The 27,385-nt window shown below is 39.6% G+C and overlaps 1 protein-coding gene across 1 annotated transcript in view; it reads right to left on the bottom strand.

Moving 5' to 3' along the window:
• Nucleotides 1-284: 284 nt before the first annotated feature.
• The window catches only part of TRANK1 (tetratricopeptide repeat and ankyrin repeat containing 1), a 49,512-nt gene continuing 22,411 nt past the window's right edge, over nt 285-27,385 (bottom strand). The window contains exons 10-24 of the mRNA XM_069007653.1: nt 26,001-26,156; nt 25,378-25,629; nt 24,330-24,506; nt 20,033-22,909; nt 19,229-19,428; nt 18,630-18,767; nt 16,372-16,512; nt 15,510-15,666; nt 14,554-14,642; nt 10,449-10,552; nt 8,850-8,982; nt 7,854-7,999; nt 3,759-6,835; nt 2,091-2,192; nt 285-1,147 (exon numbers count right to left, since the gene is read on the bottom strand). Coding sequence (XP_068863754.1) covers nt 1,035-1,147; nt 2,091-2,192; nt 3,759-6,835; nt 7,854-7,999; nt 8,850-8,982; nt 10,449-10,552; nt 14,554-14,642; nt 15,510-15,666; nt 16,372-16,512; nt 18,630-18,767; nt 19,229-19,428; nt 20,033-22,909; nt 24,330-24,506; nt 25,378-25,629; nt 26,001-26,156 — 7,862 coding nt within the window. The 3' untranslated portion in view covers nt 285-1,034. The remainder of the gene's footprint in view (nt 1,148-2,090; nt 2,193-3,758; nt 6,836-7,853; nt 8,000-8,849; nt 8,983-10,448; nt 10,553-14,553; nt 14,643-15,509; nt 15,667-16,371; nt 16,513-18,629; nt 18,768-19,228; nt 19,429-20,032; nt 22,910-24,329; nt 24,507-25,377; nt 25,630-26,000; nt 26,157-27,385) is intronic.

The following is a 27,385-nucleotide window of genomic DNA, read 5'->3' as shown; positions in this document are numbered from 1 at the left end:
GGAAACTGAGAAGTCCTTGACCTACGGTAAGCACTGCTCAGCAACAACCAAAACATCTGTGTGTTGTCAACATTATTCTCATCCTAAATTCAAATACACAGCACTATACCAGCTACTAGGAAGAAAATAACTCTATCCCAGCCAAAACCAGCACACTACAGTATGCTGGAGATCCACTGAGATCCCATCAGAACAAACTGATACTCTGGACCCAATTTACAAATCCCACTCATGCAGTCACATACGGCTTTTGGAAAGCATTCAAAAAATAAGACAAGATCAAGTGATTTTAAAAATTTTATAGGTTTTATAAAAACATCATACATTACAAAAATGTATCAATTAAACCTTACAATTACAAAGCACTAAAAATGTGTAACATTCTTTGAAATTAAGATTATCCATTTTTTCAACAGGTACAGGTAGAAGTTTATATCAAAACTTTATCAAATAAAACAACCCCTAACATTCATACCTATCTAATCAGAAGAATATACAGTGTCAGAAATACGAATGTGTTTAGAGATTTCTTGTCTATAAAAATAGAAAAGAGGGATACTGTAAGTATCTCACCTGAAGACTCAAAAAGTTCTAAACATACCAGGACTCTCAAAATCAGAGAAACTATCAATCTATTTTTCTGAGGATTCCAGCTCAGAGGAACGATGATGCAAGTTTACAAGGAAGAAGAAAAAAAGACTGAGTGGAAAAATAACCCTGAGATAAGTCAGAATATTAATATTTTTTTCTACTTGCTTGTTTCTTTGGCTTTTGTTACTTTTAAGCTACCACACAGGTTTGAAAGGAAATTGGTCCAGTCATAGGTTTTAACAATTACATTATCATAACATAGGTAATTATTCTGACACAATACAAGCAATAAAAAAACCCCAAAACAAAACACAGCATAAGCTGCTCTTTTTCTTCAGATTCTTCCCATTTCTGATCCCATCCCTCTATTTTTTAAAAAAATTTTTCATTCTAAACTTAGATTGTTAAGAGGATAAAATAGCCATCTGGAGTAATTTTTCAAATTATAGTTTCCCATGTCTTCCTTTCTTCCTTGAGATTTTTTTATGGACAAGTTCTTCAAAAGCCATAATTTCATCTTCCACTTCATTTTCCAAGTCTTTATCATGCACCAAGCCTATATTAAAAACAATAAATTAATGCAGAATGGAAAACCCCAACACTTTTTGCTCTTAACAGCATGACAAGCTATGCCATTGCTATTTTATATGTCAGCAATATACCTTCATATGCGCATAATCATGTTTAAGAAGTATTTAGCTTAATATGACAATGTGCTTAAGAGCTCTGCAAGGAAGCAGCAACTGCTATGCCACTTGCTGCACTACTAATTAATTTTCACACTGATAATCTGTTTCTATTGTTATTTCCTTTGACTTTTCTAAGAAGTTTGTCTCATCTCTCTCTCAAGATTCCGTTTCAGCAGACACTACATTTGCTTGCTGATTTTCAAGACAGACTCTAAGGTTGCTTTTGGGACTACAAGAGCACCCCCAGTCTTATTACCCATATCTGCTGGAATAGGAAGATGCAATACAAGGCTTTAATTACAACCAATTTTTCTAAAATTGAGCTACTTTAATGCTTTACATATGGTCCGTTTTTTAAGTCTGATCACTTCACTGCTGCCTGTTTCTGCAATTGTTGTAATCCCACCGCCTAAACATATGTTTAAACCTGAACATTCAGGGAGGCACAAGGAAGTCTTAAACATGCCCTCAGAGATCTGTGATGCAACAGACTGCATCAATGTATGCTACTTTTTGTATGAAACCAAGAGAAATGCAAGTGAAAATAAAAGAAACAAACACAAGCTGGGATCCGCCGAGGGCCAGCGAGAAGGCTTGCTCCACTCTGGTCACCCTGCAACCAGCTGCCCTGTTTTGAAGAGCCACTGAGGAAAGCCTGGTTATCTCATGTTTCCCAGAGGGGCCCTGTGGGGCTGCCTCTCAAAGGTCAGTGAATATCTGCAATGCTGCTGACAGGGAGACTGAAGTGATGCTTAGATACCACTACTGTTCAGTAGTGGGCACAGAAAGCTGTGCAGTTTTAAAACATACCTTCTTCTGTTATCCTGTGAGAGTCCATTTGCTTCAGCCACTTACGAGCGTCATCAATGGTGCCAACCAATTTGTTGGCATGTGTGGTTATTACTTCTTCAGCTGAAATGGAGCACAGTTAACATTCTGTGAGAACACTTAGCTGAGAAATGGACAGCAGCTACAGGTCAAGCACAAAATGACGTTACACAGAGCCATGTTGGATGATGATGCTGCAAACCCCGAAGTCATGGTCGCCAGTGATCTCATACGGGGCATATTTCACTAATGTGGATGAAGATTATGCATGTATGACTCCCCATTCCAATCAGCATTACTAGCACTGTCAGAAGAGAAGTTCTACATCCTTGTGCTGCCCTTTTTGAGTTACATCTGAATCCTGAAAACATTCTATTTTTTTTTTGGGTATTAAAATTCTGACTTTCGTTATCTCTCTGAAATTATACAAATCAAAGTAAAACTGAGATGTTTCAGCTTTTGCTGAAATGCACCATTAAGAACCTGAAAAATGCCTGTTATAAAGAGAGGAAAAAGTAATCTCAGAGACTTATATAATTTCTGTATATATATTTTCACTGAGTGGAAGAACAAGGTAACATTCATCGAGCAATTGTCATAAGGAAATCCACTATTACCTAATTAAGCCTACTACGTCTATCTTATTCATCACTATCATGGTTCACTGAGCAGAAAGCCAAGTAAACAATAAGCAAAACTTCATGGACTTCATCCATATGTAAAACTTTCCACTAGGACTAAAGATAAAGCTTACACGTGACGAGCACAACCTAACATTTAGTTACAAATTTAACGTATTTCACTGATCAGAGCTGATGAACATATCAAATACTACAGGTTTTCACTACTGTCAGACATCACAGGCAAAATGACAACTTGACAGGACTGGTGGATTTCTACAACTGAAGCCAGTAACAATGTTATGACTTAAGTTGTCACTTTCCCGAAGTAAGTACACCAAACAATTTTGCTTCTAGGCCACTCATTCAGTAATTCAATTTTGCTTGCAAAAATCAGCACAGAATAATGCTTTAAGCATATAAGGGGGGGAGAATCTAATATCAAAATATGTATCTCAAGCACCGTAATTTACTGAACTTTTTAATACTAGGGTGGCCTTTGAGTACCTGACACACCACAGATTTGTAGTCAAGTATCCATGTCTGTTTAGCCCTAGCAAAATTACAAGTTCAAGGGCAGAATAGTCAGAGATACCCTTAGTCAAAGACTCCAAGTACTCCCACCATGCTACCCCTGCATATCCAAATTACTGTGCCTGGAAGAAGTAAATAGGAAAAAGTAGAAACAGTAGAAAAATTAGTAAAGATGACCTGTCAGTAAAACTGTAAAGTTGATGTAAAACTACGTAAGTTCAGAGAACACAGTACACCTGACCATGCGGTTAAAATTCACTTTACTACCTATAAAAAATCACTACTATTCACTTTACCTGTACTATGTAATTTATTAAGTTGTAAGAGTTTAGAATACATTTTCAGTATTTCCAGCTCTCTCAGTTCTTTTCCTCAGCTACCTGAAATACCTTTCTCTTGACCACATTAAGATTTTCAAACAGAAAATTGTCAGGTCTAGAGGTCTGGCCAAAAAATTACATATTAAATTGTTTAAAGAAAACTGTAAAGGTCCTACCTTTAGCCCAGGCTTTTTTCTCATATATTTCCTCTACTGCATCTGAAATTTTTTTAATATTCTCTTTGATTTTCCTCTGGCATAAGTTGGAACCTTCTTTATATGCCAAACGGTCTCGGGTGTAACCCCTTTCTCTAATGGCCTCTGCTACTTCCAGTCCATCATGTATTATTGGATCTATCCTTGTTCTGAAAAACTCGGCATAGTGTCTGTAGGCAGCATGGTTATTTGTGTGTTCTTCTGTGTTTCTGTGCTCCATGTAGGCCTCATTGGCCACAGAAATTGCATTTCCTTCTGCATGCAACTTTTCTTCCCCACTGTTCTCTGTTGGTGTCAGAGGTTCAGAAGTGTCTGCCTCCATGCTTTCTGACCGGCTGAAATAGTTCTCAGAGCTCTGGATGAATCTGACTCCACAGAGGTCACACTGGGTTTGGTCAATATCTGCTCTTTTGAATATCTCTGATAAAAATTCCTCTTCTTTCATTGCAACAGGATGAACTCTGGAGCGGGCCTTCCTTTTCCACTTCATGTATAGAGAAATGAAATGGAACATACGATACAGCTGGCGTTGAGCAGATGCTTTCTGCTCTTGCTTCTGTTGCTTGCTGAGTGCAATGACTTCCAGGGGATCCTTTTGGTCCTCTAAGCAATGAACCTCTTCAAATTCCTCTTCCAGCTCATCAGCATATTCTGTTTCATCCAAAGAGGTTATAAATCTGTCAAGGTTTACGCGTTCATACTGGATGCCCCGTATGGGTGAATGCCCCTGAGTGTAGGCAGTGTCCCACTTCCAGCGGCAGTCAACCAAGTGCTCTTCATCTCGCTCTGTCAGCAGCTCTTGCAGGCCTGCAGCAACTTCTCTTACATGTGTAGCATCACTCACTCGTTCCACGACCCTCAGCAATCTTCCAGGTACTTTAGAGGGAGAGGCTTTTCTCATGGATTCCAGCATCGCCTTGATTTCAGGAAAGAGGTGGCGTAAGAGGGATCTATCTTTAGAACTCTGCACCTGGTCAGCATTCAGTAACATCACTAAGCACAGCACTACTGTCCGCTCAGCCTCCCCTGAAGTTATGCAGTCGGGATCCCTGAATGCATCCAGGAGGACATTGAACCTTCCATGAACACCACACAAGACTTCTGATAGGTAACAGAGATGAGATCTGAAATGGTAGACAGCTGCATTTGTGTCCTTTGGTCTGTACTCCTGTATAATAGAAAATGTGTCTTTAAGTTCTTTGTAATGGTCCTTGCGTCTGAACAAAAAGTCCCAGTAATAAAGGAGAGCAATGTAACTCTTTGGAAGGCTGAGAATAGTGTTCTTGGAGAGTCGCATCAGGACAGCACAGCAGAGAATATACTGGAATTCCAACAACATCACCGTATTTCCTATGCTTGGAATCAGGTATCTTGTGCATTTCTTGATCAGGACATTCATGAAACGGAAAAAAAATCTTTTGCAGTTTTCTGGGTTCTTGTGAACATAGAATTGCTCAAGTGAATTTTCAAGAAGTCGGATGAAGCACAAGTGTGTTCTTCCTGCGTTTTCAGCATTTTTGTCAGGTAGCAACATACCATGTCTGCCTTCTATTCCTTTGGTCTTTTCTCCCTGGCCTTTATTCTTTGGGGAACTTTTTGCCTGTGCCAAAGCAAACTTTAGCTCTTTGTTATAATCATCCTCTTCTTTAAAAAGAAGCTTCTCAAATTCTCCAGGATATCCTGAAGATAAGATAAGAACTTTCATGGCACTTAGCCACAAGTCAGTTGATTCTCTTCTGGCTGCAGTGTCTTCATTAGCAAACTTAAATGTGATGTACTTCTTCAACATCTCTCTACAAGGTTTGGAAATAATACTACTGAATTGCAGTATTTCTTTGCATGCCTTTGGGTTCTCAGACAGTATTCTCAAATGAAAATGATTAGGAAAAAACATTCCTAGGAGGGATTTACATGATGCATATTTGTCAGAAGTCAAAATGTCCTTGAAGTTTTTGCACTGATTCAGTAGCTCTTTAGGGAAAGTGCATGTGGCTTCCAACAACAGTCCATTTATTGCCACCAGATGCATTTTACACTGAAATACTGTCTTTGCTTCATGGCGCAACAAGGGCCTGTGGTAACCCTCACAGGTTTCATCTTCACAGTTCAATCCGGCAATGAACTTCATACAAATATCAGGGTACTTCTTGCTCAGTAACTCACGTGTGATAAAGCACAACCTGCTTAACAAGTGCTGCTTCAAAGCTGATTTTACTTTCTCTGTGCTTACTGAGAAATCACCTTTTGCCTTCCTCTCTTTTAGACTTAGCTTGTCTAACAAAAACTTGAGAATGGGTTCAGCTTCATTCTGAGACACCTGGCAACTGTCACCTGTTGGGACAATCCCAAAATAGGCAAAGCATAACTTCACCATATCTTTCTCTGCATTGGTGGCTGCTTTATTCAGACCGCTAACAAGACTCAGAAGAGCCATTAAGCCATGTGTTGCCATGAAGAGGATGTTCTGACTAGGAGTGCTGCAGCGACATAATGCAAAGAGAGCTTCAACTGCACCAGCAGAATGATTCAGAGATAGGAACTGACAGTACGCGTTGCTCAGCTTCATGAAGTCTCCTTTCAGAGCTCCCTGCAAAAACACAGCCTCAGCAATGCCAGACTTCTGCCTCGTTTGTTCACAGAGTTCGAGGGCTTCTCTTAGGATGCTCTCCACGTTCCCCAGGTGTAATTCTGAACCACGACTCAGCCTGGCACGCGCCTCAGCAAGCAAACACGATGCGCGAAACTCTTTTATAGCCGTGAGGTTGGCTGCTTCCAGAACAAACCCGTGTTGTTTCATCAACTTTGCAGCCTCCTCCTGGCGATTCTTCCTTTTCAGTAAGTCTGCTGTTTGGTGCAAGCATCCACGAGACTTCAGAAACTCAAGCTGATCCTCTATATCAAGTTTTGAGAGGACTTGCATCATTTCCTCAGTCCTGTTCATACTCAGGTACTTTGCAGCTGCTTCCAAATACAACTGATTTGCTGTACAGGAGAGTTTGGAAACCATTTGTCCTTTTGCATTCAACATATCTTCATATCTGAAATAGCAGATACATCAATTTACCACCACAGATGAAAAATCTAGACAAAAAAAAAAGCACTGCAATAAAGAAAAGAACCATTAAACAAACAGTTGTTCCTAGAAGCCCTTCCTTCAAAAAGGCCAACTGTTTCATGTGATATGCCAGCCAGGTAAAAGAGGATCACATCATCTTAAAAGATCTGCAGAAGGAAATTAATTACAACATGAGGCTGTCAGAATCAAGATTATTAAAACTTCTGGCACAAACAAGATCACAAGGTTTACAGCATTAGTGAAGCATTCTCCACACTGTCAAATCAATGTAAAAATTATTTTAACACATTTTATCAGTGTTAATCTTCCATTTATAAATAAATATGAGTTTCAGTGAATTCTCCATGGGTCAATATATACAATAGTCTCTAAAATTTACATAAACTTGTCAGTTTAGAGAGAATTCTTTCAAGTCTGTTGTACGTATCTGCATATACTTTGTAGCTTATTGAGTGTCTGAGCAAAACGCCTGGTTGCATCTTTTGTAACATGCACTTTAGAATATTCAGTAATTCATTGTTAATGGCTGATGTAAAATTATTAAGGTATCCCCCAAGCCAGTTTTGTGAAATAGTCTCTCCTGCAAGCTGAGAACAAGTAATTTTTTCCTGTTGGGTGAGTAAATTATCGTTAGCTTTTCGTTATCATCTTCTCATGATAAACTTCAGAGTGCACATTTTTTGTGTCTATGCTGATAAATTTGCATGAATGGTTTGGGGGGCTGATTTAAAAACTTGTTAGTTGGTAAAGTGCCTTTAATGCTTGAACTTTTTGGTCATCAAACAATCTTTACATATTAAAGAAGCCTTAATCCTTCAACAAAGCAGCTACCATTACTAAAGGTACATCACAAAGGATTTATGTAAAACAAAGTCAGCAGACAAAACCCTTCTGAAAATTTCCCAGTGAACCAGCTGCATTATATGGAATTTGGAAATGGAAAAGATAATTATATTCCAATACCATCTTGCAAGACATACCTTTCAACGGCCTTTGCTGCTTCTTCATAGAGCTCTTCCTGACAATACATTTTAATGGCCAGATCAAACTCCTCAATTAGTTCATAACATTCAGATGCTTCTTTGTAGCACTGGCTTTTCTGATAGTAAACTGCAGCATCTTTCATCTGCAATGCAGAAGTCAGTAATGAAACTGAAGTGCTGTAAACAGTCAAAAGTACATGAACAGAATAAATCTTGTCATTCCATCATGTGTCTCATAAAGAAGTACACTTTAATAAAATGTAACTAAACTATCTGAATGTAATCAAATACTTGTTAAACTAACCATCACTAGAACTTCAAAATATTTTTAAAAAACCTCAAAATATTTGTGTCTGAAAAACTAGAGTGTAAAATGAAAGGTATTATACAGGATTTTCAAAATAATTCTATCTACCCAGCTCTGCCTGTTGTTAGAAAATACCACACATGCTTCTGTTGCTTTACAAATTTGTCAGAATGGATAGTACTAAATTAAAACAGTTATGGATGCAGAATGAGAACCCTAGCCTTGTACCTTGAACTTCAAATATATGGGAACATTTATTTTACATTCTTTTAGTGGAAATACACTGCAAATAAAAAATATTACGTATTGTTAACACACTAACACTTCCAAGTTTTAAGGTTCCATTTAAATGGCTGTAATCAGTGAAGTTTCAGTATCATCAGAGGACTGAATGAAGCAACAGCTTAAGTTTCAGGACATCAGTCATTCACTAACTTTTGACTGCAAATGACTGATGACAATGTTTGAGGAAAGCCAAAGAAATAAAGCCAGCCTGCGTAATTGCATCATTCTCCATTCCTCTTCTGCCTATTCTCTGACAAATGATTCTCTTTGAACAGCCCAGCTTAAAGAGCTTGTTTCATTCAGGTATTACCATGACACAAAAAGATACTAATACTTTCTGAGTAATAGGAGAGGAAAAAAAGCTGTAGGAAAAGGAAAGTGAAAAGGTGAGGATTTAATACCTTTCCTAATTTTTTACACAGTTCTGCACAAAGACGGAACTCCTTTGATTGAATCAGACATTTTAGTGATAGTTTTGGTTCTCCACATTCCAAGTAAGTTTTAGCCAATGTCATATATTCCATCTGTTTCTCCCTGTAGAAAGTAAGAGAAAATTACCACTAACATCCAAATTAAGTTTAGGATCACGTGATCTTCACTGAAACCAACCAACACTGACATCACACATTATTCTTCACACATTACCTGATGAGTTATGATCTTACAATTAGTTATATTTTGGGCTGACACTGTTCTGTCCAGAAATCTGTTCCAAAATATGACTGCTCTGGCAGTCAAAAGACTCTTTTGAGGTTTTTTTAAGTAATGTATGGTACTGTGATTTTGTACTGCTTCTCTTCTCTTAACTTTTTCTCTTCTTTCTGCTTGGTGTTAAGCACCAAGCCTGGAGAATCAGAACTGTACAGAACATTTCATATGAAAATCTTACTTAAGCTTTTTACACCAGCATTAATACCTCTATTAGAAAAAAATCAACTTTGGCAGCTTCATCATTACATATGTTCTGTCAACATATCCTAATACACCAAATTCCTTCTCCTCAAATTTTATGCAGTTGACAAGCACCCCAGCATACAGGGAACTGACAAAAAGTTTTATCAGTCCCATCAACAATTTCTCTACAATCATGAAATTTTATGAGCATCCTTATACTTTTAACCCAGGCCACTAACATAAAGCATGTAATTAAGGAAGATAAAATCTCAACTAATTCCAGTAACAGCATTTCTTCAGACCTTCCCTCTTCTCCCTTGTGTGCCAGCTTCCTTTGATCTAGTCATTCCTTTCCCCTTCTGCTATCATTGCTAGCTTCTGGTCTCCCCAGCAGGAGCAGGAACTGATTCACTTAGGTCTAGCTCTTTCTCCATTAAGTTTTTTCTTGTCTTATTTGAGATGAGTCCCAAAGAGTTTCCAAGCCTCTTCAGGAAACTGCAAACCCTCTCCCCTGTCAAATCCTTGAGCTATTTTACTTAGCTGAAATCATGAACTAAATGATTCATCTCAAAATCTGTTCCTTTAAAACTGTCCTGTGGTTCAGATCTAGTTCAGCTTGTTTAGTTTAAAATGACTGTAACACTAATTTTACCCAAAGCTCACTTTTGCTGGCAGCTTTTCTTCCCCAATGTACACCACCATTCCTTCTTCTTTGTTGAGTGAATATGCAGTGGGATTAACCGAAGTTGAGCACTGATGATGGCATATGCTCTTCTATCCATATCTAAGGACATAAAGCCTCTTGACGTAACGCAAATCCTGTTGCTTTTCTCTCACACAACCAGTAAGCCCTTGCAAGGGCCACATTTCATTCAGACAGCTCTTCCACTACTCTCCATAGGGAGCAGTGCCCTGGATCCTATTGTGTGAGACCTTCCAATTTCTTAAATCCCTTTTGCAACCCACAGACACATAAAGACACCCCTCTTGCACTGCTCTCCGACGTCTCCGGTCCAGTCCCACAGCTGTGGTGTGAATCTCACCCCCTGCACCCCGAGGGGTCTGGCACCACAGAGTGGCACTCGCTCAGCTGCACTGACACTTACCTTGGGCTGGCTTTCTTCGCGTGCACTTTGAGAACAGCGTCGTGCGTCAGGGCCAGCTTTGACTTCTCAGCTGCTCCTCCCTTCTGATAACACTTGGCAGCCACCTGGGGTGAAATCACACACAGCATTCACAGATGTGCATCCAGCCCATGGCTTATCACATAAAAGCAATACTTAATTTTACAGTCACTGTAATGGAAAGCAGAAAGACTGGCAGGGTGCCTGGAAAAAGGAAAAGGTAAAACATTGTGGTACATTTTTAGGACAAAAAGAAAAGCTTTGAAGTCAGTCCACATGCGATTAGCAAAATTAGAATATTAATTACAATATTGTCCATGGAAGTAGGGAAAGCAGAATTCCTGGTAAGCTGATAGAACAAATACCATATGCAATTTGAAGGATAGCCTAAACCATTAACTGGTAAGTCACCAGGCACCTGCCCCGTATTAATAAAAGTGAAGAAAACCAACATGTGCAAGTGAAATCAAAAAGCAAGGAACATTTACTCAATGCTTTTATCATACTGGGCTCTTTCTGTGAAAACTAAACAGAAACACCAGGAGTTGCCATGCTTCTAGCAAGCTTTGCTTCATTATCACCCTGCTTATTCTGCAACACCATGATTTCTTTATTCTATCCATTAATTTAGTGTTGCTTCTGTTTGGAAATTGCACACTGCAAGCCACTCTTAGAACTGCCAAAGTCGTCAGATAATGTCTTCTTAAGGTAGCATTGACAAGCAAAGATCAGGGTTATAAAGAAAACAGATTAGCAGATAATATAGGTAATGCATTTCAGATTTCAAGATTAATTTTTTTTAGCTGAGTGGGTTTTTTATCTAAACTCTTTTCTGTCCATTTAGGAAATTCCCTTTTATTTTCAAGGGGAGATAAAGACTGTCTGTATAGTAGCAGCTGATTATTTTGGGGTTTTGCCTTGTTATAAATACCTATTTTCCCTTCAAAGAATTATATGTTGTTACCAGCAAAACACAGAAGCTTTCCCTCTGCCATGATCAAAAAAGTATCTAAAATTTTATTTCACAGAATCACAGAACATCTCAAATTGAAAGGGACTTACAAGGATCACAGAGGCCAACTTACTGCTCCCTGCCGGACTACCTAAAACAAACCCGCATGACTAAAAGTGTCATCCAGATGCTTCTGGAACTCTGAACTCATGGCTAAATGCCATGACCACTTTCCTGGGGTGCCTGTGGCAGGCCACTTTCTCAGTGAAGAGCCCTTTTCTATGTCCAATCTGATCTTCGTCTGATGCAACTTCATTCCATTTCCTTATGTCCTATCACTGGTCACCAAAGAGAGGAGATCAGGACCTCCTCCTCCTCTGCCACTTCCCTTGAGGAAGTTGTAGACTGTGATGAGGTCACCCACCTCTTCTCCAAGCTGAACAAGCCAAGCGACTTCGGCTGCTCTTCTTAAGAAGTGTCCTCTAGAGCAGCCCATGGCAATGGCAGTGGGGTTGGAACTACATGATTTTTGAGGTCTCTCAAAACCAAACTATTCAATCATTCTACCACTTTTCACCATCTTGGTCACCCTCCTCTGGACACACTCTAATAGTCTGATGACCTTATATTGTGGTGCCCAAAACTGCACAAAGTACTCAAGGTGAGTCTGCATCAGCACAGAGCAGAGAGGGACAATCACATCCTTTGATTGGTTCGCAATGCTGTATTTGATGCACCCAGGACACCGTTTGCCTTTCTGACTGTCAGGGCACACTGCTGGCTCATATTCAACTTGCCATCAACCCAAACTCACAGATCTCTTTTCATGGGGCTGCTCTCCAGCCTCTCATTCCCTAATTTGAATGTATAACCAAGATTACTCCATCCTAGGTGCAGAAACCAGCACTTCACTTGTTAAATTCATACGGTTGGTGACAGCCCACCAGTTTGTCAAGGCCTCTCTGCAGGGCCTCTCTACCCTTGAGAGAATCAACAACTCCTCCCAATTTAGTGTCCTCCTAATTTAGTATTGGTGGCAAACATATTTAATGTACATTCCATTCCTGTGTCCAAATCATTTATAAAAACATTAAAGAGCACTAGCCCCTAAATTGAGCACTGGGGAATCCCAATTAGCAACTGGCCACCAACTTGATAACCCCCTTTATTATAACTCCTTGAGCCAGACTTGTCAACCAGTTTCTCACCTAATGTATTATGGACTTGTCTAGCTGTGTGCTGAACATTTCATCCAGAATGAAGAGTGACTGTGAAAGAAACTATTAAAATCCTTGCTAAAACCAAAATGTACCACATCTACTGGCTTCTCTTGGTCAACTAGATGAGTGACCTTGTCACAAAAGGAAAGTTGGTTAAGTAGGACTTTCGGAGAGTGAACCCATGCTGCCTATGACTAATGATGGCATTGTCTCTCAAGTGTTATTTTCAGTAACTCCCAGAATAACCTCCTCCATCATTTCACCAGGCACCAATGTGATACTGAAAGGCCTGTAATTACCAGGGTCTTCCTTCTTACCCTTCTTGAAAACTGGGACATTTGCCAGCTTCCAGTTGACTGGGACCTCTCCAGACTCCCAAGACCTTTGAAAAACAATGGAAAGGGGCCCTACAATAAAATGGGCCAGCTCATTCTGTACCTGGAACAAATCCCATCAAGCCCAATAGATTTATGTGCATCCAGCTGCAGCAGTAAGTCTCAAACTAATGCAGAGTCAGCTGGGAGTTTATCATCCCCCAAGTCACAGTCTTCCAGCACATCACCAGTGTTAGAGGTGAAGAAGGCATTACATGTCTCTGCTTTGCTTATGTCCCTTCTTGTGAGGTAAATGACCTCATCAAGTAGAGGACCAATGTTATGTCCAATCCTTCTTCTGCTGTTAATGTGTTTTAAAATAACTTTTTTGTTGTCTTTCACAGTGCTGGATAGCCTGAACTCTATTCAAGCTTTGGCCATGCAAATTTTCTCCCTACAGTGACAAACAGAATCTCTGTTGTCTTCCTGTGTCGCCTCCCCTTGCTTCCAATGTCCACACACTTTCCCTTTTCCCCTAAGTTCAAGAAGATTCCTGTTCAGCCAAGCCAGACTCTGCCACACTTGCTTGGCTACTGACACTTTGGAATTTCCTGCTTCTGCACTCTTCAGAGATGGCCCTTAAAAAGTGCCTAGCATTCATGAATTCCCGAGGGACCTTACTAGTTAGCTCCTTCTGCAGACCAAGTCTGCCCTCCCCATATCCAGGGTCAAAGGTTTGCAGGACTTTTTCGTCTATAGACAACAATTTGAAACTCAGTTACTTTGTAGCCACTGTGACCAAGACAGACACAAGTCACCACTTTACTCACAAGTGCACCTCTCCTCACAAACAACAAAATGTAGGAGGTCACCTCTCCTTAGTCAGCTCCTTTAGTACTTGCACCCAGAAGTTGTCTTCAACATGCTCCCGAAATTTCCTGGACCTCTTTGTGTCCACCGTATGATTTTCCCAGTTGATGTCTGGGAAGTTAAAATTACTCATACAAGAGCATTTGATCTAGAGATCTCCCTTATCCCCCTGCAGAGTATTTAACTGATGTTGTTGTCCTGACTGAGTTTGCTTCCATCCCATTAACTGTCATCCCATATGTGGACTGTATTAACTAGGATGCTAGGAAACCAAAGACTGTAAAATCTCCATGTTCTTTAAACAGAAAGGGGATGAAACCATCATTTTACTACCCAAATTAATACACTTCCAAAAAATGCTTTCATTTTCCTACTGTATGTGCAATGATACTGTCAAGAACATGGTTTAGATTCACACATTTCAGTCAATTCTGATTGTTGCTAATTGTTTTTCCAACTGTCTTCTGTTTGTGTGCATTAAGATGTTTTTCCCTCATGGGACTGCAAATTTCTGGGCAGTGAATTTAAGATTACAAACAATAGGGTTCTGCTTCCTGCTCACTTCTTGTAAGTCATTTACAAGTAGACACTTACACAGCTACAAACCACAAACTAAGACAGACTGCTATAGAGCAACTGAAGGTTTACAGATGATTTTATGCAGACAGAGGAAATAATAAGGTTTCAGAATAAGCAAGAATCCTTATTTCAAATAAACATTATGTTCTTACCTCCCAGAACTGGTGTTTGGCATAGTAGTCTCCCTGTGCAATCCATTCTTCTGGGGTTGAAGTTTTAGCAAACATGCTATCATCTAAGTCTACAAGGGCAGGGGCGACCATTTTATGTTAGAATGGATAAACCACAGAAACCACTTATCATGTACCAAAACTAAGCATTATCTCACAATGTTCCAAGTTCTATAATTTGTGCTTAAACCACTAATAGTAACTATGAGTCAAGTGTGTTAATACTGTTGTGTGAAGCTACCAGTGAGAACACAAAAAATCCCAGAGTCTGGCTGGAGACTGGGCTGGTAAGTGGCTGAAGCTGCATTAACTCAGCAGAAAATCTGACTACAAATTGACCACTTTAAGCGATAAATATCTGCAGCCACCAGGGTCCATTGAGCTCTCTCCACAGTAACTGGCTGAGCGGCAGTGACCTGATCTCCCTTTATGTAGGAACACCTCTCAAGGTCACCCCTCAAGGCTGAGAGATCCCTTACCAGACACCAGACACCAAAGGGCTGGTAAATGACATTTCTGCATGCATGTAACATTTAAGATAGGTATAGCAGGCTTATGTAAAAAGTAGAGTATTGACCACCAATTCATCTGTACTTAATGAATATTTTACATATCTGAATTTACTGGCTAGAACTCAATAAACTAATTACAAGATCAGATCTGTCTGAAGGATCACTGACTCTTCTCCTGTGACAGCAAGAAAACTTAAATCAGTGAGTTAGCAATAAAGTTATACTCTAACATATACAACTGATCTTTAGAAACAAAAGAATTAAGATCCACTGAAATAAGTGGAAATTTGCAAGGGCAGTTATCAATGTGTATCATTAGAAGGATCAAGGAATTTAACCTTTTTTATTACACAGCCTAAAAGCAAGAAAACATGAGTAGGCTGTCCTGTTTGACAGTCTTTTAAGAAGGTTTTAGGACAACTTTACCTTTCTTTTCATCTGTTTTGACAACTTTAACAAATTTTCTTTTGATGAAATACTTAAAAGCTGGAGCCCGTTTATCACGGTCCTCATCAAAGATCCAAAGATTGACTCTGGCTCTTGTAATTGCAGTATACAATTGCTTGAGTTCTCCATTCAGCATCTGAAGCAGAACAAAAAAATTAAATTAAATAAATGAAATGCCAGATGAGCTAAATTGCTAGAAAGAAGCATACTTTGAAGTTATAAGAAAACAGAGAATTTATACAGAATTAATAACAAGTAAGGAAGTGCTTTTAAATAAGCAAGACTAAATATTAAATATGGGATTTCAATTACATAAGCCATTGTCCAGCTAACTTACAAGCAACCACTGGTACAAATCAGTGGCAGGTATGACAGGCTATTTTCCTTCTAATCACTGGCACATATAATTATTAATTTACCATTTAATCCTGAAAATATCTGACTCACCAGATTCTAAGAAACTTCCTTAATTTCAAGCTAATGACACCAATCAGCAACCAGACTACAGAAATAATAAATATTGACAAGCTGATTTACTATTTGCTTTAACCACAGTTGTTCTATAAATATACCCAAAATTCTATAACACAGGTTTTTGTACTCTAATCAAACTACATTTGCAAATAATCTCTTATTTTTTAAAATCAGTATAGTATTACATTATATTTTATTGCTATGATATTATACAAATGTGAACAACTATCAAAAAGATAGTTATTTTAGGGGAAGCAACCTTGATAAACATGGAACTACAGGATGAAAGGATTTAAGAAATTTCCCTACTTTTAAGATTTAAGAATTTAATTTGTCCTTCCCATTTCCAGTGTTACAAAAAACTCACCTTGTACATTTCTACATTAAATGGAGTCCTTTCCTGCATACCACTGTCATCCTCTAATGGCACTTCAATTAGCAAGTTGCTTCCCACTTGCACATCCAGATCAGGACTATAAGAAGAAATTATCTTCCATTCTTTGCTAGCCTGAAATATCAAGAGAATGAGGCTTACTTGTTTGTAGTAACCACTACTGCCTACATATGCACAAGATAAGGTTGTATGTTGTGACCTATTCACCCCTACAAGGCAAGAAGGCTTAGAGGAGGAGATTAGGGGAAAAAATTATCTCAGGGTAGAATTTAAAGAATAATCAGCAATTTTCATCAAGAAAGCTGAACTTCATCTCAACACAGCCTTTGCCTGAGATACTTGTCTGTACCAGGTGGTCATCAAGGCATATAAACAACTATCTAAGATATGTTGGAGAGAACTTGGCCTGCGGGTTAGGATGGGGAGCCACTAAGTCTCCTTGACTCTACAAAACTGACAAGCTTGGTGAGTTAGACCCACACAAATCCCATGCTGCCATATATTCTCACCCTCAGGGTTCCCAGAAAAGATCTGGCTGGTCATTCATGTGATGAATGTATTAAGCTTGGTGTTGAACACCAGTAACTGGTAGTGCTGGTCTCAGCCAGGGGGTGGAATGGCACCTGCCAACACCTCCTCTTGTAAGAACACTCAGAGGTGAGCAAAAAAACCCACTCATGGGGAAAGTCTAAAAAAGCGTGGTCAGAAAATATTGGACTCCAACATAGAGACATGTGAAAGATGTCTATAAATATGCACAGACACCCTTAACTACAAGTTAAGTGTGGCAGCAGATCAGTGCTGTGCACTCTCATGACATGTTGGAAATGCCAGCTCCTGATCACACCATTCTGCAGGTTCCTCATCCCCTGCAAAACTAATAACCTTTAAATCGTGACTATTCTAAGTTTTGTTCATTTCTCCCTTTTGGTATTTAATTGACATGCGATTAAATACTGCCAAGTTTCTGGCACAAAATAAAAAATACTCATAGTAAGGCCATAACAACATTTTTACAATCTATATATTTCTGAGCTTTGAGCAACACCAAACAAGTTAACTGTCTTCCCATGAGGGATAAAAGCAGGAAATCTTTCCTGCAAAGTGTATTTTGAAGTTAAGATTTTAAAAAATCAACAATGAAAACATTCCTAAGCCCTCATAGACTGTAACGTGACAACCAGCTAAAGGTATCAGCTTGGTCAAGAGCTTGCTGTGTTTTGGGGATTTGGTTTTTTTGCCTTCTAGATTCTTCAGTCACATCTGCTTCCTGAAACAAGACTCTTCTTAACTCTCATTTTCAAGACAAATAAAAAGAAAATCCAACACTTTACAAAGTGCACACAGCCACACTGCTGCGTTTACAACGGTTCACAGATTCAGCTTTTCTAAATTAGAAAAACTCAGGGTGAGCTGCTTTCTTGCCTGCTTGTTTAGCTGCTCAAATCAACTCAATTACTCATGAGTCACAGGCACACGGAAGAATTGTATGAAAACAGTTCTGCAGGCCTGACATACATTAGTCTGAGCTAAAATGCTCTACACAATTCAACTCTGCTAAAGTGATTCTGCTAAATTCTGATAAATGGCTTGTTGTTTTTCTGATTACAACTTGCATCACCAGAACCAAATCTAACTTTGAGAAATGACAGCCAGTATTTACCTCAAGCTCCTTCCTTCTGCCCTCATCACATAACATTCACTAACCTCTGTGAAGAGCCACCAGTAAGCTGCCCTCACTTTCCTAGCGGTTTTCATCTGCTGAAAACCACATGAGACACTGATTTGAGGGGTAGAGGCAGAGGACATCTGCAGCAGGGCTGTTCACACTGAATGTTTAATCGCAGAGCAACTCAGTCATGGGTACATGGAGCATCTGCAGGTGTGCTCAGTAAGGAATACTTGCCTGGCTAAGGGCAAAGCAGTAGTTTTGGTGTGCAGCAGAAGCATGTGTGTGTCTGTGTGTGTCTGTGTGTGTGTCTCTGTGTGTGTGGGCGCAATGTTGTGTGTACCCCAAGGCTCTCCCTTAAACTGTAACAGTAAGCCTGATGGAAAATGCAGCACTTAAGCAAACGTTCTCAATTTATAAACCTATGACCTCTGTTTTCTACTGTGATGAAACCACTCATCTTCAGAGAAAAGAGGGAATCCTTTCCCAGCTGCAACACCAACTAGACCATAAATAAGATCGACTTTAGAAAAAATGCAGAAAATGGTGAAGAATTAAATACCTCTGAATCTGTGAAAAAGTTGTAAAGGAGTACATCGTCAAATTCCAAGCCCTTTGCTTCATAAATTGTCAGTACAAGTGCCAAACTAAGTTCCTCAGGTATCTTCTCCTTGGCAGTTTCATTTGCCACTAATACCACCTGCCACAAAATACATTATTAAAGAACCATATTAGGAAACAAAAAGAAGGAAAAAAACCAGTTGCACAGAGAAAGACAAACATTATGATAATACAAAAGCCTTCTCAAAACCAGACAACATTTCACAGAGATATTTCAGCACACTCCACAAGAAAGGTCACAAAGCTGCCACTAGAAGACTGACAAATGCGTGGTATGTGCAGACAGTTTTAGATCTGGTGTAAGAAAATTTGGAGTTAGAAAGGAACAGGTCAGACAATACCCCATGCCAAAAAAAGAACAGAAAGAACCAGACGTATTAAAAAGAAAGAGAAACCAACACAAAAAAGGTTCCTAAGTTTAAAAAGCCTGATTTATCAGTGAGACAAGGGCTTAAAAAAGAAAGTTGTGGGCAGTTCATACAAAATTATTATTTAGCAACAGAACTGGCAGAATCTGCAAAAAGCCTAAGAAAAGCAAACCTGATGTGCCCCAAATTCTATGGGTTGTGTTTTCCTTTTGTTGCCCCTCAGGAGAATTGCAAGGTCACTAACGCTGCAGGACTCCAAGACTGTAGGTTTCGGCCCATCAAAGAGACCACGGTCCTGAGGAAGGCGATCAAAAGATTCTGGAAAATAATGCTGGAGCAAATCAACCACTCCAGATGCTAAACGGAGGATGCCTGAAAAAAGCAGAATACAGGTTTTAAACTTCAGCCTGAAGCCCTTAAAAAGACACTTTTAACAAGATTTTGTTAGAAATCTGGAATCAAGAAATATAACAACAAAAACACTAGTCAGGGAAGACTGAAGCTGTAAGCTTCAATTTATGTTTCTGCCAATTTGAGTGGATGTCATTCTTGGGCCTCTAAAGATCAGAAAACATGCTACATCAGCATGGCAGCATTCTCATAAAATAAAGGTCACAAATGAGAAACAAGTAAGAAAAGCAGAAGCAGCACACCAATGCTGCAAAATCTAGTGCTTTGAGGGTAAGACAACAGAAACGGGTGTGATAATTTGTTAAATTTTCCCTCACACAAACACTGTCGAGGCATGCAGTAAGCATGAGTGTTCAAAACCTGAAAATTTTAAAAACATTCATTTTTGGTTTTCCAGTTGAGATGTCAAAAAAAAGAACTGACAAATCAGAAAAAGCTGTCCATCTAATCTTTTTGAAAAACAGGCCACATAGAGACTGGTTTTGAATTGGCCAGTAGAAAACTTCTATCATTAGTGACATCTGAAGAGCACAGGCAGAAGTTATAAATAAATTTGTTACTGTACCTGAATGGGACCTGTAGTTCTGGTACAACTGATATATCCTTTTTGGTTTCCTAACACGTTGCTTCTTGTTCACAGAGCTCTTGCTTGCATAATGAAACAGTGACCTCAGGTCACTAAAACGAAAAGCAACTCCTTTCATTATGCTCTGGGCAGTGTCACCAGTTAGAAACATGGCATTAGGGTCATTGATGCACTTCATTAACAGGGCTAGCTCAGCTTGCGTGAAATCCTGTATCTCATCACCATAAAACTCATGGATGGACCACGGCAGCTCCCTGAGCTTTGAAAGTCTTTGAGATAAATTATACAGCAAATCTTCTTCATCAAAGTAACCTCTCTGTGATCGTATCTGCTGATAAAGACAGAAGAGGTGATAGATCTCGCTCCTGTCTTCCGTGAAGTTTGGTGATCTCTTTCGGCCTAGCTTTTTGTACTGCTCCTCAGTAAGCTTGCCCCCAAAGCAACTCAGTGCCTCAAAAGAGCCTTTCAGAAATGATTTTATTTCTTTCCAAACCAGTGCTGGATTGTACAAGCTTTTACCTTTTATCATTTTTGGCCATATTTCATTTGCAAATACATTGTAAGTCACAAAAGTCCAAGGATCACTTTCCCTAGAGCATGTATCTGCAGCTCCTCCATCATCACCATGTTCTGCTTCAAGATTACCTTCTTCATCCTCATCCTGCCAATTTGGTACAACCAAGTCTTCCTGAGGACTCCAACCAACAATGACTCTTTTAAGACTTCCATCTTCATTTCTTGGAAAAAAGGGGTCAGGCATGGATGCATCTAGTAACAGCAACAACTGCTTGGAGGTGACAAACAGTGGAAAATTTTCGTCTTTAATGTCTTGTAGCCTGTGAATATTTGGGTCCAGAGGCTTGAAGTGACTGGTCACCTTGGAAGACTTGCTAAGTTCAATGAAATTCCTCTGAACTTCTCGGCACAAGACAGGATTTTTTGTTACGAAGATCTGGTGCAGGTGCTCCAGCCCATTTGATGCTTCTGCACTACACGTTTGGTCTTCTTCATGGACACCACACAAATTCATTTCTGCACCAGCTGTGCCCACAGAAACCTTTTCATCTTCACTGTCCTGGTCTTGCTCATCACTCACCTGCTCCTCACTTGAATCATCACTCTCGTGTTTTAGTTCACTCTCCTCCTTCCCTGAACTAGCTTTTTCAACATCACTGCACTGTCTCTGCTGCCATGTCTGCCTCTCCAGCAGAGGTCCCTCTGCCAAGGTAGATTTTTCCCAGTATGAATAGAATTTCTTCCAAAGTCTATACAAGCAGCAAGTCGTCTTCCCTGTCCCACTTCGCCCAATTAAAATGATTGGTTCCATAGGCTTTGGATTGAGAGCAATTACTGCATACTCCAACTCCCCAACTCGGAAAGGGTAATCAACAGAAGACTGTACATCATTTATAATGTTAAGTGCCATGTTAGTACTGAAGCTGTGAAATTTCATTATATTGTATTCCAGTTCTGCTGCACTAGCTGGAGGGAAATACTCAGGCATGGTATGTTCTTTTGATTTTTCTGCCTCCATGTCTTCAACATAACAACGTGGAACACGCTTCTGTGTTGTCACACTGTGGTTCTGATGTCCTTCATTTATACCCTTGAGCTTTTTCCTCAAAATGCAGGACAAGCCACGGTTGTAGGAAATACAGATATTTTCTAAGGCACGGTTCAGCTTGCAGTGGTCAAGAACAATGGCCCAAATTCTAATTATTTCTGTGTAAACTCTACCTGATTTTTCTGAATGACTTTTTGTCTGTTCTGTCTCCATGATCTTTTCTGGACTCTCGCTGCAACGAGGAGAAAAGTCAATCGCAAGTTCCCACAGCATTCTCGCACCTTTGCCCAGTTTGGCTTCATACAGCTGGATATCAGCTTTCAAGTGTTTCAGTGGCTTCTGAAGGCTCCTAGACCACTCCCCATTGCCAAGCCGCTTAATTGTCATTATAGTTTTAGCTTTCAGATAATGAGGCACAGCTTTGCTGCTCAAAGTCTTTAGCATTTCAGGAGTGCACTCTATTTCCCAAGTCATGTTATCAAACTCCTGCACATATGCCTCAATATCCAGACTCTTCCCTTTTTCCTCCTCTGGTTCTTCCTTCTCTCCATTAGGCAGGGCCATACTAAATTCCCCTGCTCCCTTCTTTTTCTCCCAATCATCCCCTTTTCTTTCAGGATGAGCTATGCTTCCACAAGGTTGTGAGGAACTCCTTCCCTCTTCCGAATTAGTCTGGGCTGACGATGGGTTTTGCACCAGAGGATGATCCTTTTTCACGGTGTCACTCACTTTCAATTGCTGAATTAAAGCTGTGATTGCCTGCACAAGACTTTCCTGCAGTGTTAAGGAGCTGGTCATTCCTTCTGTTTCCTGCTTTCCCAAATGATCTTTTCTTGTTTTTACAGAACATGGGGTTTTTAAATCATTATGCACTGCGTTGCCAGATGGTGCCTTTAATGAGAACCCAGATGAAGAATGCCCTGTGCTCTTTGACTGTGAAATCTCAGAAGCTGGAATGGGTTTAGATGTTTTACCCAACTGCCCTGCTCTATCTTGGCGGTGCCTCTTCTTCTCCTGTGCAGCATTATTCCAGGCAAGTAGCAGCGGATCTTTTTTTTTAATTCTATGCATCACATCTTTTCCTGATTTGTTTTTTATGTTAAAGTTAATGTCAAATTTTGCCAATAACTCTGTTATTCTCTTAGTCTGCTTTGAAAATCCTTTCTGGAAAACAATATGCATCACTGTATTTCCATTCTCATCTTGTATGTTTGGATTAAGATATGGAAAGTCAGATGGTCTTGAAGCAAAGAGGTCAAGTAGATAGTTTAGGATGTTTAAACCAGTGCTATCTGAAAGCAGAAGAACAAACAGAAAATAAATAACCTGCTTTACAAGGCTGCATTGTATGCCAACAATTTTCAATACTTTCTTTTTCTGCTGCTACTAAATTAAAATCAATTTGTTTTAAAAAGAAAAACGAAATCTACATTTCATGCTTATAGAATATGCTTATGTGAAACAGCTCAAAACTGAGCTTTCCCAAGATTCAGGGAAAACAATACAAAGGCAGCAAAGCTTTAGAAATCCCTAGTGCTGCAATTATTCCCATAGCATCAGTCAGTTTCATTCTTTTTTTAACCTCCGGGTACAGACAGATTTGTTCATTTTCCAACATCAGCCCTGACTGCTACCCAAGGGACACTGGTGACCTGTCATCCAGACAAGCAGCAGCTCGAGGTAGTGCTCTGGGGTCATTTGGTTCACTTTAATATGCCACCCAGAAGTAATCTGCTGCAGATAACTTTGTTTTACTAAAATAACCTGCAGGAAATCCCAATTATTTCCTGATATTTGAGGTGCCTGGAGCAAGTTCCTACAAAACAAGATCAGCTACCTCCCTGAGGGGAAAGAAAATACATATATATTCTACAGCTTTCTGGATTTTCCCCAGATAATCTATGTGATTTATATGAGACAACATATGCGAAACATTTCTTTTCCAGCGGTAAAACAGTGACATGCCAAAATCATTGTAAAGAAATTGCACATCAAAAACTTTACACAGTGAAAAATACTTAAGAGAACAGATTGTCATGGGACTTCTTAATCTTTTGATTTAAAAATGACAACCGGCATTACCTATGCTTTTAGTATCTCTAAAGCCATTCAATGAAATGTTTGTGCTTTAAAAATTAATAAATTCAATATTTTAAATTATTTTAATCCTTCAACTCAAAAACATTTTGTTGTTTTTTTTTTTAACTTAAAATCAAACCTGATTTGGGGGCTTAATTTCACAGTTTGTCTTAATTTTTTATATTTTTACGTAAGCCCTACAGTTCTTTCACTCAATTCTCCCCTGAAGAAAACTTTGCTTGATTTACAACTGAACAAAAACTGATAAACAGATTTCAGATGCCACTGCTGGATTTCCTCCGAAGTCTGCTGCCACTGCTCTCACTCTACCTTTGTTTCTTCCAACATACTTCCACCCCACATATTCCCACCTAGCACTCATTTTACAGGGTTTCAGAGAGGAGCCTTCCTTGACTCCCCGTGTCACCTGAGCTGCCATTACCTCTCCTCACAGTCCCAGCCACCAACACCACAAACAAGAGCACATCAGCTTAACAAAGACTGGGTGCATCCTCTGGCCTTGCAGACTTTGGGGGCTGAGTGAGACACAGTCAGACAACCTGATCCACTGTCCCTGCAGCAGCAGAAGGGGCAGGTAAGGAATGGGGATGTTGTCAATGGCAAAAGCCTTACCTTTATTATTTAAACAGATGAAAACTGCAGCATGCAAAGGAGTATCTCCTTGTGTAATGGAGAGGTTTCGAGGGTCTGCGCCTTTGGTCAGCAGCAAATATACCACTTCAAAATAATTCTTTCTGAGGCATATTTTTAGTGGTATTTCAGAACTGCTTCCAATCCCATCAGGCAGAGCTGGTGTGAAGGACAGGAAAATACCAGGGTTTAAAACTGATACACTGATCTGCTAACTACAGAAAGTTCTGAACAGATGCAGTCAGATGCTGATTGCCTGGCAGGTGACAGCAAGCTGCTTCTTTTTTTCACAGCTTTTTACAAGTATCTGTTAAAACACTTTTTGACTAAGAAGATCTTCATCATTTCCCTTTGTCTCCCATTAAACTGAGTAAACAGTCCTTCTGTTGTGATAGGAAGACATAAAGGCCAGAACATATCTTCTCCAAGTCAGTCAGTCACTGACTAAAACACAAAGCCTCCTTGCACCTCTGGCATTCACAAGGCTTCAACAGGACCATGTGTCCCTAGCTTACAGCTGACATCAAGCTGGAAGATTAAATGAAATATGCCAGAGTGATCCTAGGAATAAGCTCATGCAAAACAAGTACGATGATGTCTACACTAGTTAAAAAAAGAAAGACATCTGGTCATGCCTTTGAAATCAATTAAGTAGTCCATTCCTTGTAGCATAACAGCAGACTGAACTGAAAGACTGTGTCTTACATTTTCTGTCAGGACAATATTGTGGCTGAAGACATAGAAATTAATGCCCAAAACAAACTACAGGTGCAGGAGCAACAATAGTTCTTGGCCTTTTACCAACCCTAACAAACTTCACTTGGTAAACATCTTCCACCCATGTAGCCTTACTAGCTTCCCCATGTCCCACACAGCAGATGCAGCCAATGCACTGCACTCCAACAAGCTGCTGCACTTATACAGAGCCACAAAAAACCCCATGTGTTGGTATTTCTGAGACCATCTTGCTCCCAACATGTCAAAAAACATACTAGATCTCTTATAGCACATTAATATTGCAGTTTTTCACCTCCTCGTTCAAGCAAGCATCTCATGAGGTGCACTTGTGTATCCGATCTTTCACACTGTTGGATAATGTTGCCAATGTCAACATCTGAAAGACTGCAGGTTTTGAAGAGTCCTCCACCTGATGGATTTTCCCCATTGGCTTTCCCTGTTAGCAGCAGCAAAACTTTATGCCACATTTGCTTCGCCAGCAACTGTTTTATGAAGCTGTTAGCACAGGCATTGGAGATGTTGCATGAGACTTCTTCAGGGATTTCTGCAACAGTCAAGACAACGTAACTCACTCAAAGCCATATAATGAAATCCACCTCACTGTAAACAAATTTCAGAATAATTAACACATTAAATTGAAAGCAAGGAACAGCAAAATGTATCTTTCCATCCGTATGCTGTCAGCCAAGAAAGTTTGAACATTTTGATACACCATGAGTTTCTGTGCATATTCCATTGGTTTTGAGTGCAAAACACGACATTAAATATAATTAAAAGTACATTATTCCAGTCATAAAAGTTACAGAAGCAGATAAGAGGAGGAAGGGTAAAAGGGCAATAAGTATATGTTAGCATCAAGCACATTTTTCACAGCAATTAAGTTTTGTGAAAGGAAGAAATGGGAACTCACTGCACCTTTCACAGAAGACAGCCATTTCAGAAATTGCTTAACTGCATCTTCCTTCAATACATTTTTATTATGTGCTCCATTTTCACACCTGTAGAACTGGACAAACTGTTCCACAACATCCTGGAGAGAATTTGTATCAGCTGTGGCACTTTCATTCTCTCCTGCAAAACATTACAGAAATTGAAAATCCACTTCCTTGCCAGGATGTTTTCAGGGCAAGACTGTAATGCATTACATCCCAGGGCTCTAAGAAATGTGTAGTGGCAGATTAAAAACAGATGGCTGAAACTTCTACTGCCAATGCCAGTCCTGTGATGGATTTCTGACCCCAAAGGAAATCTGATACTTTCATCAAATACACTCTTGTCCTGGTTTTGCCTGGGATAGAGTTATTTTTCTTCTTAGTAGATGGTATGGTGCCATGCTTTGGATATAGGATGAGGATACTGTTGATAGCACAAGTGATGTTTTGGTTGTTGCTGAGCAGTGCTTACCCTGAGACAAGCACTTCTCCATGTCCCATGCTCTGCCAGAGAGCAGGTGCACAAGAAGCTGGGAGGGAGCATGGTCAGGACAGCTGACCCCAAATGTCAAAGGGATATTCCATACCACAGAATGTCATGTTCAGTATATAAACTATGGGGAATTGGCCATGAAGGCACCACTGCTGCCTGGGGACAGATTGGGCATCAGCTAGTGGGATGTGAGCAATTGTACTGTGCATCACTTGTGTTTCTTGGGTTTTATTCCTCTCTCTTTCTGCATTTCATAACTTTAATAATAATAGGAATGGTAGTAATTTACTTTATTTCAAATTTTAACTGTTCTTATCTCAACCCACCATAGGAGGGAGGGGAAAGTGAGTGGCTGCTCAGTACTTAGTTGCCAGATGAGGTCAAACCATGGCTCTATTTACCATAATTCACTAGGCTGAAAACTGTAATAGCTTCTGTATGCAGGCAGGAAAATTCTGCCTCGCAATTATATCATGGTTCAGAATTTTTAGAGTAGATGACTAAGCCAAATAATGTTTGCAGAGCGCAGTTTTAATGGGCTTGTCTGATTCCTCAGGGTCACTTCAAAAATACAGCCATAAAAGAATTTGTCCTCTTAAAATTAAAAAACAAAGCCAAAAATATACACCACACCAAAATGTTATCTTCAAATTTAAGAGATATGTATGTAATGGGAAATAGCAGATTTTAAATGATGTCCCAATAAATGCCCTCAAATAAACACCGAAAAACTTGGCTTGAATTTCCTAAATGCCTTAAGGAATTCAGATACATGAAAGACCAAACGAAACAGTAGCTTTACCTCTTAGGACAAAGAGAGAGGCAAGGTTGGTCATCTTTTTAGAAAGAAGGACTAATCTCAGATTGTTACCTGT

The sequence above is a fragment of the Aphelocoma coerulescens genome, chromosome 2 (assembly GCF_041296385.1).
Source record: "Aphelocoma coerulescens isolate FSJ_1873_10779 chromosome 2, UR_Acoe_1.0, whole genome shotgun sequence".
Lineage (NCBI taxonomy): Eukaryota > Metazoa > Chordata > Aves > Passeriformes > Corvidae > Aphelocoma > Aphelocoma coerulescens.
This window is presented reverse-complemented; position numbering and strand designations above follow the sequence as displayed.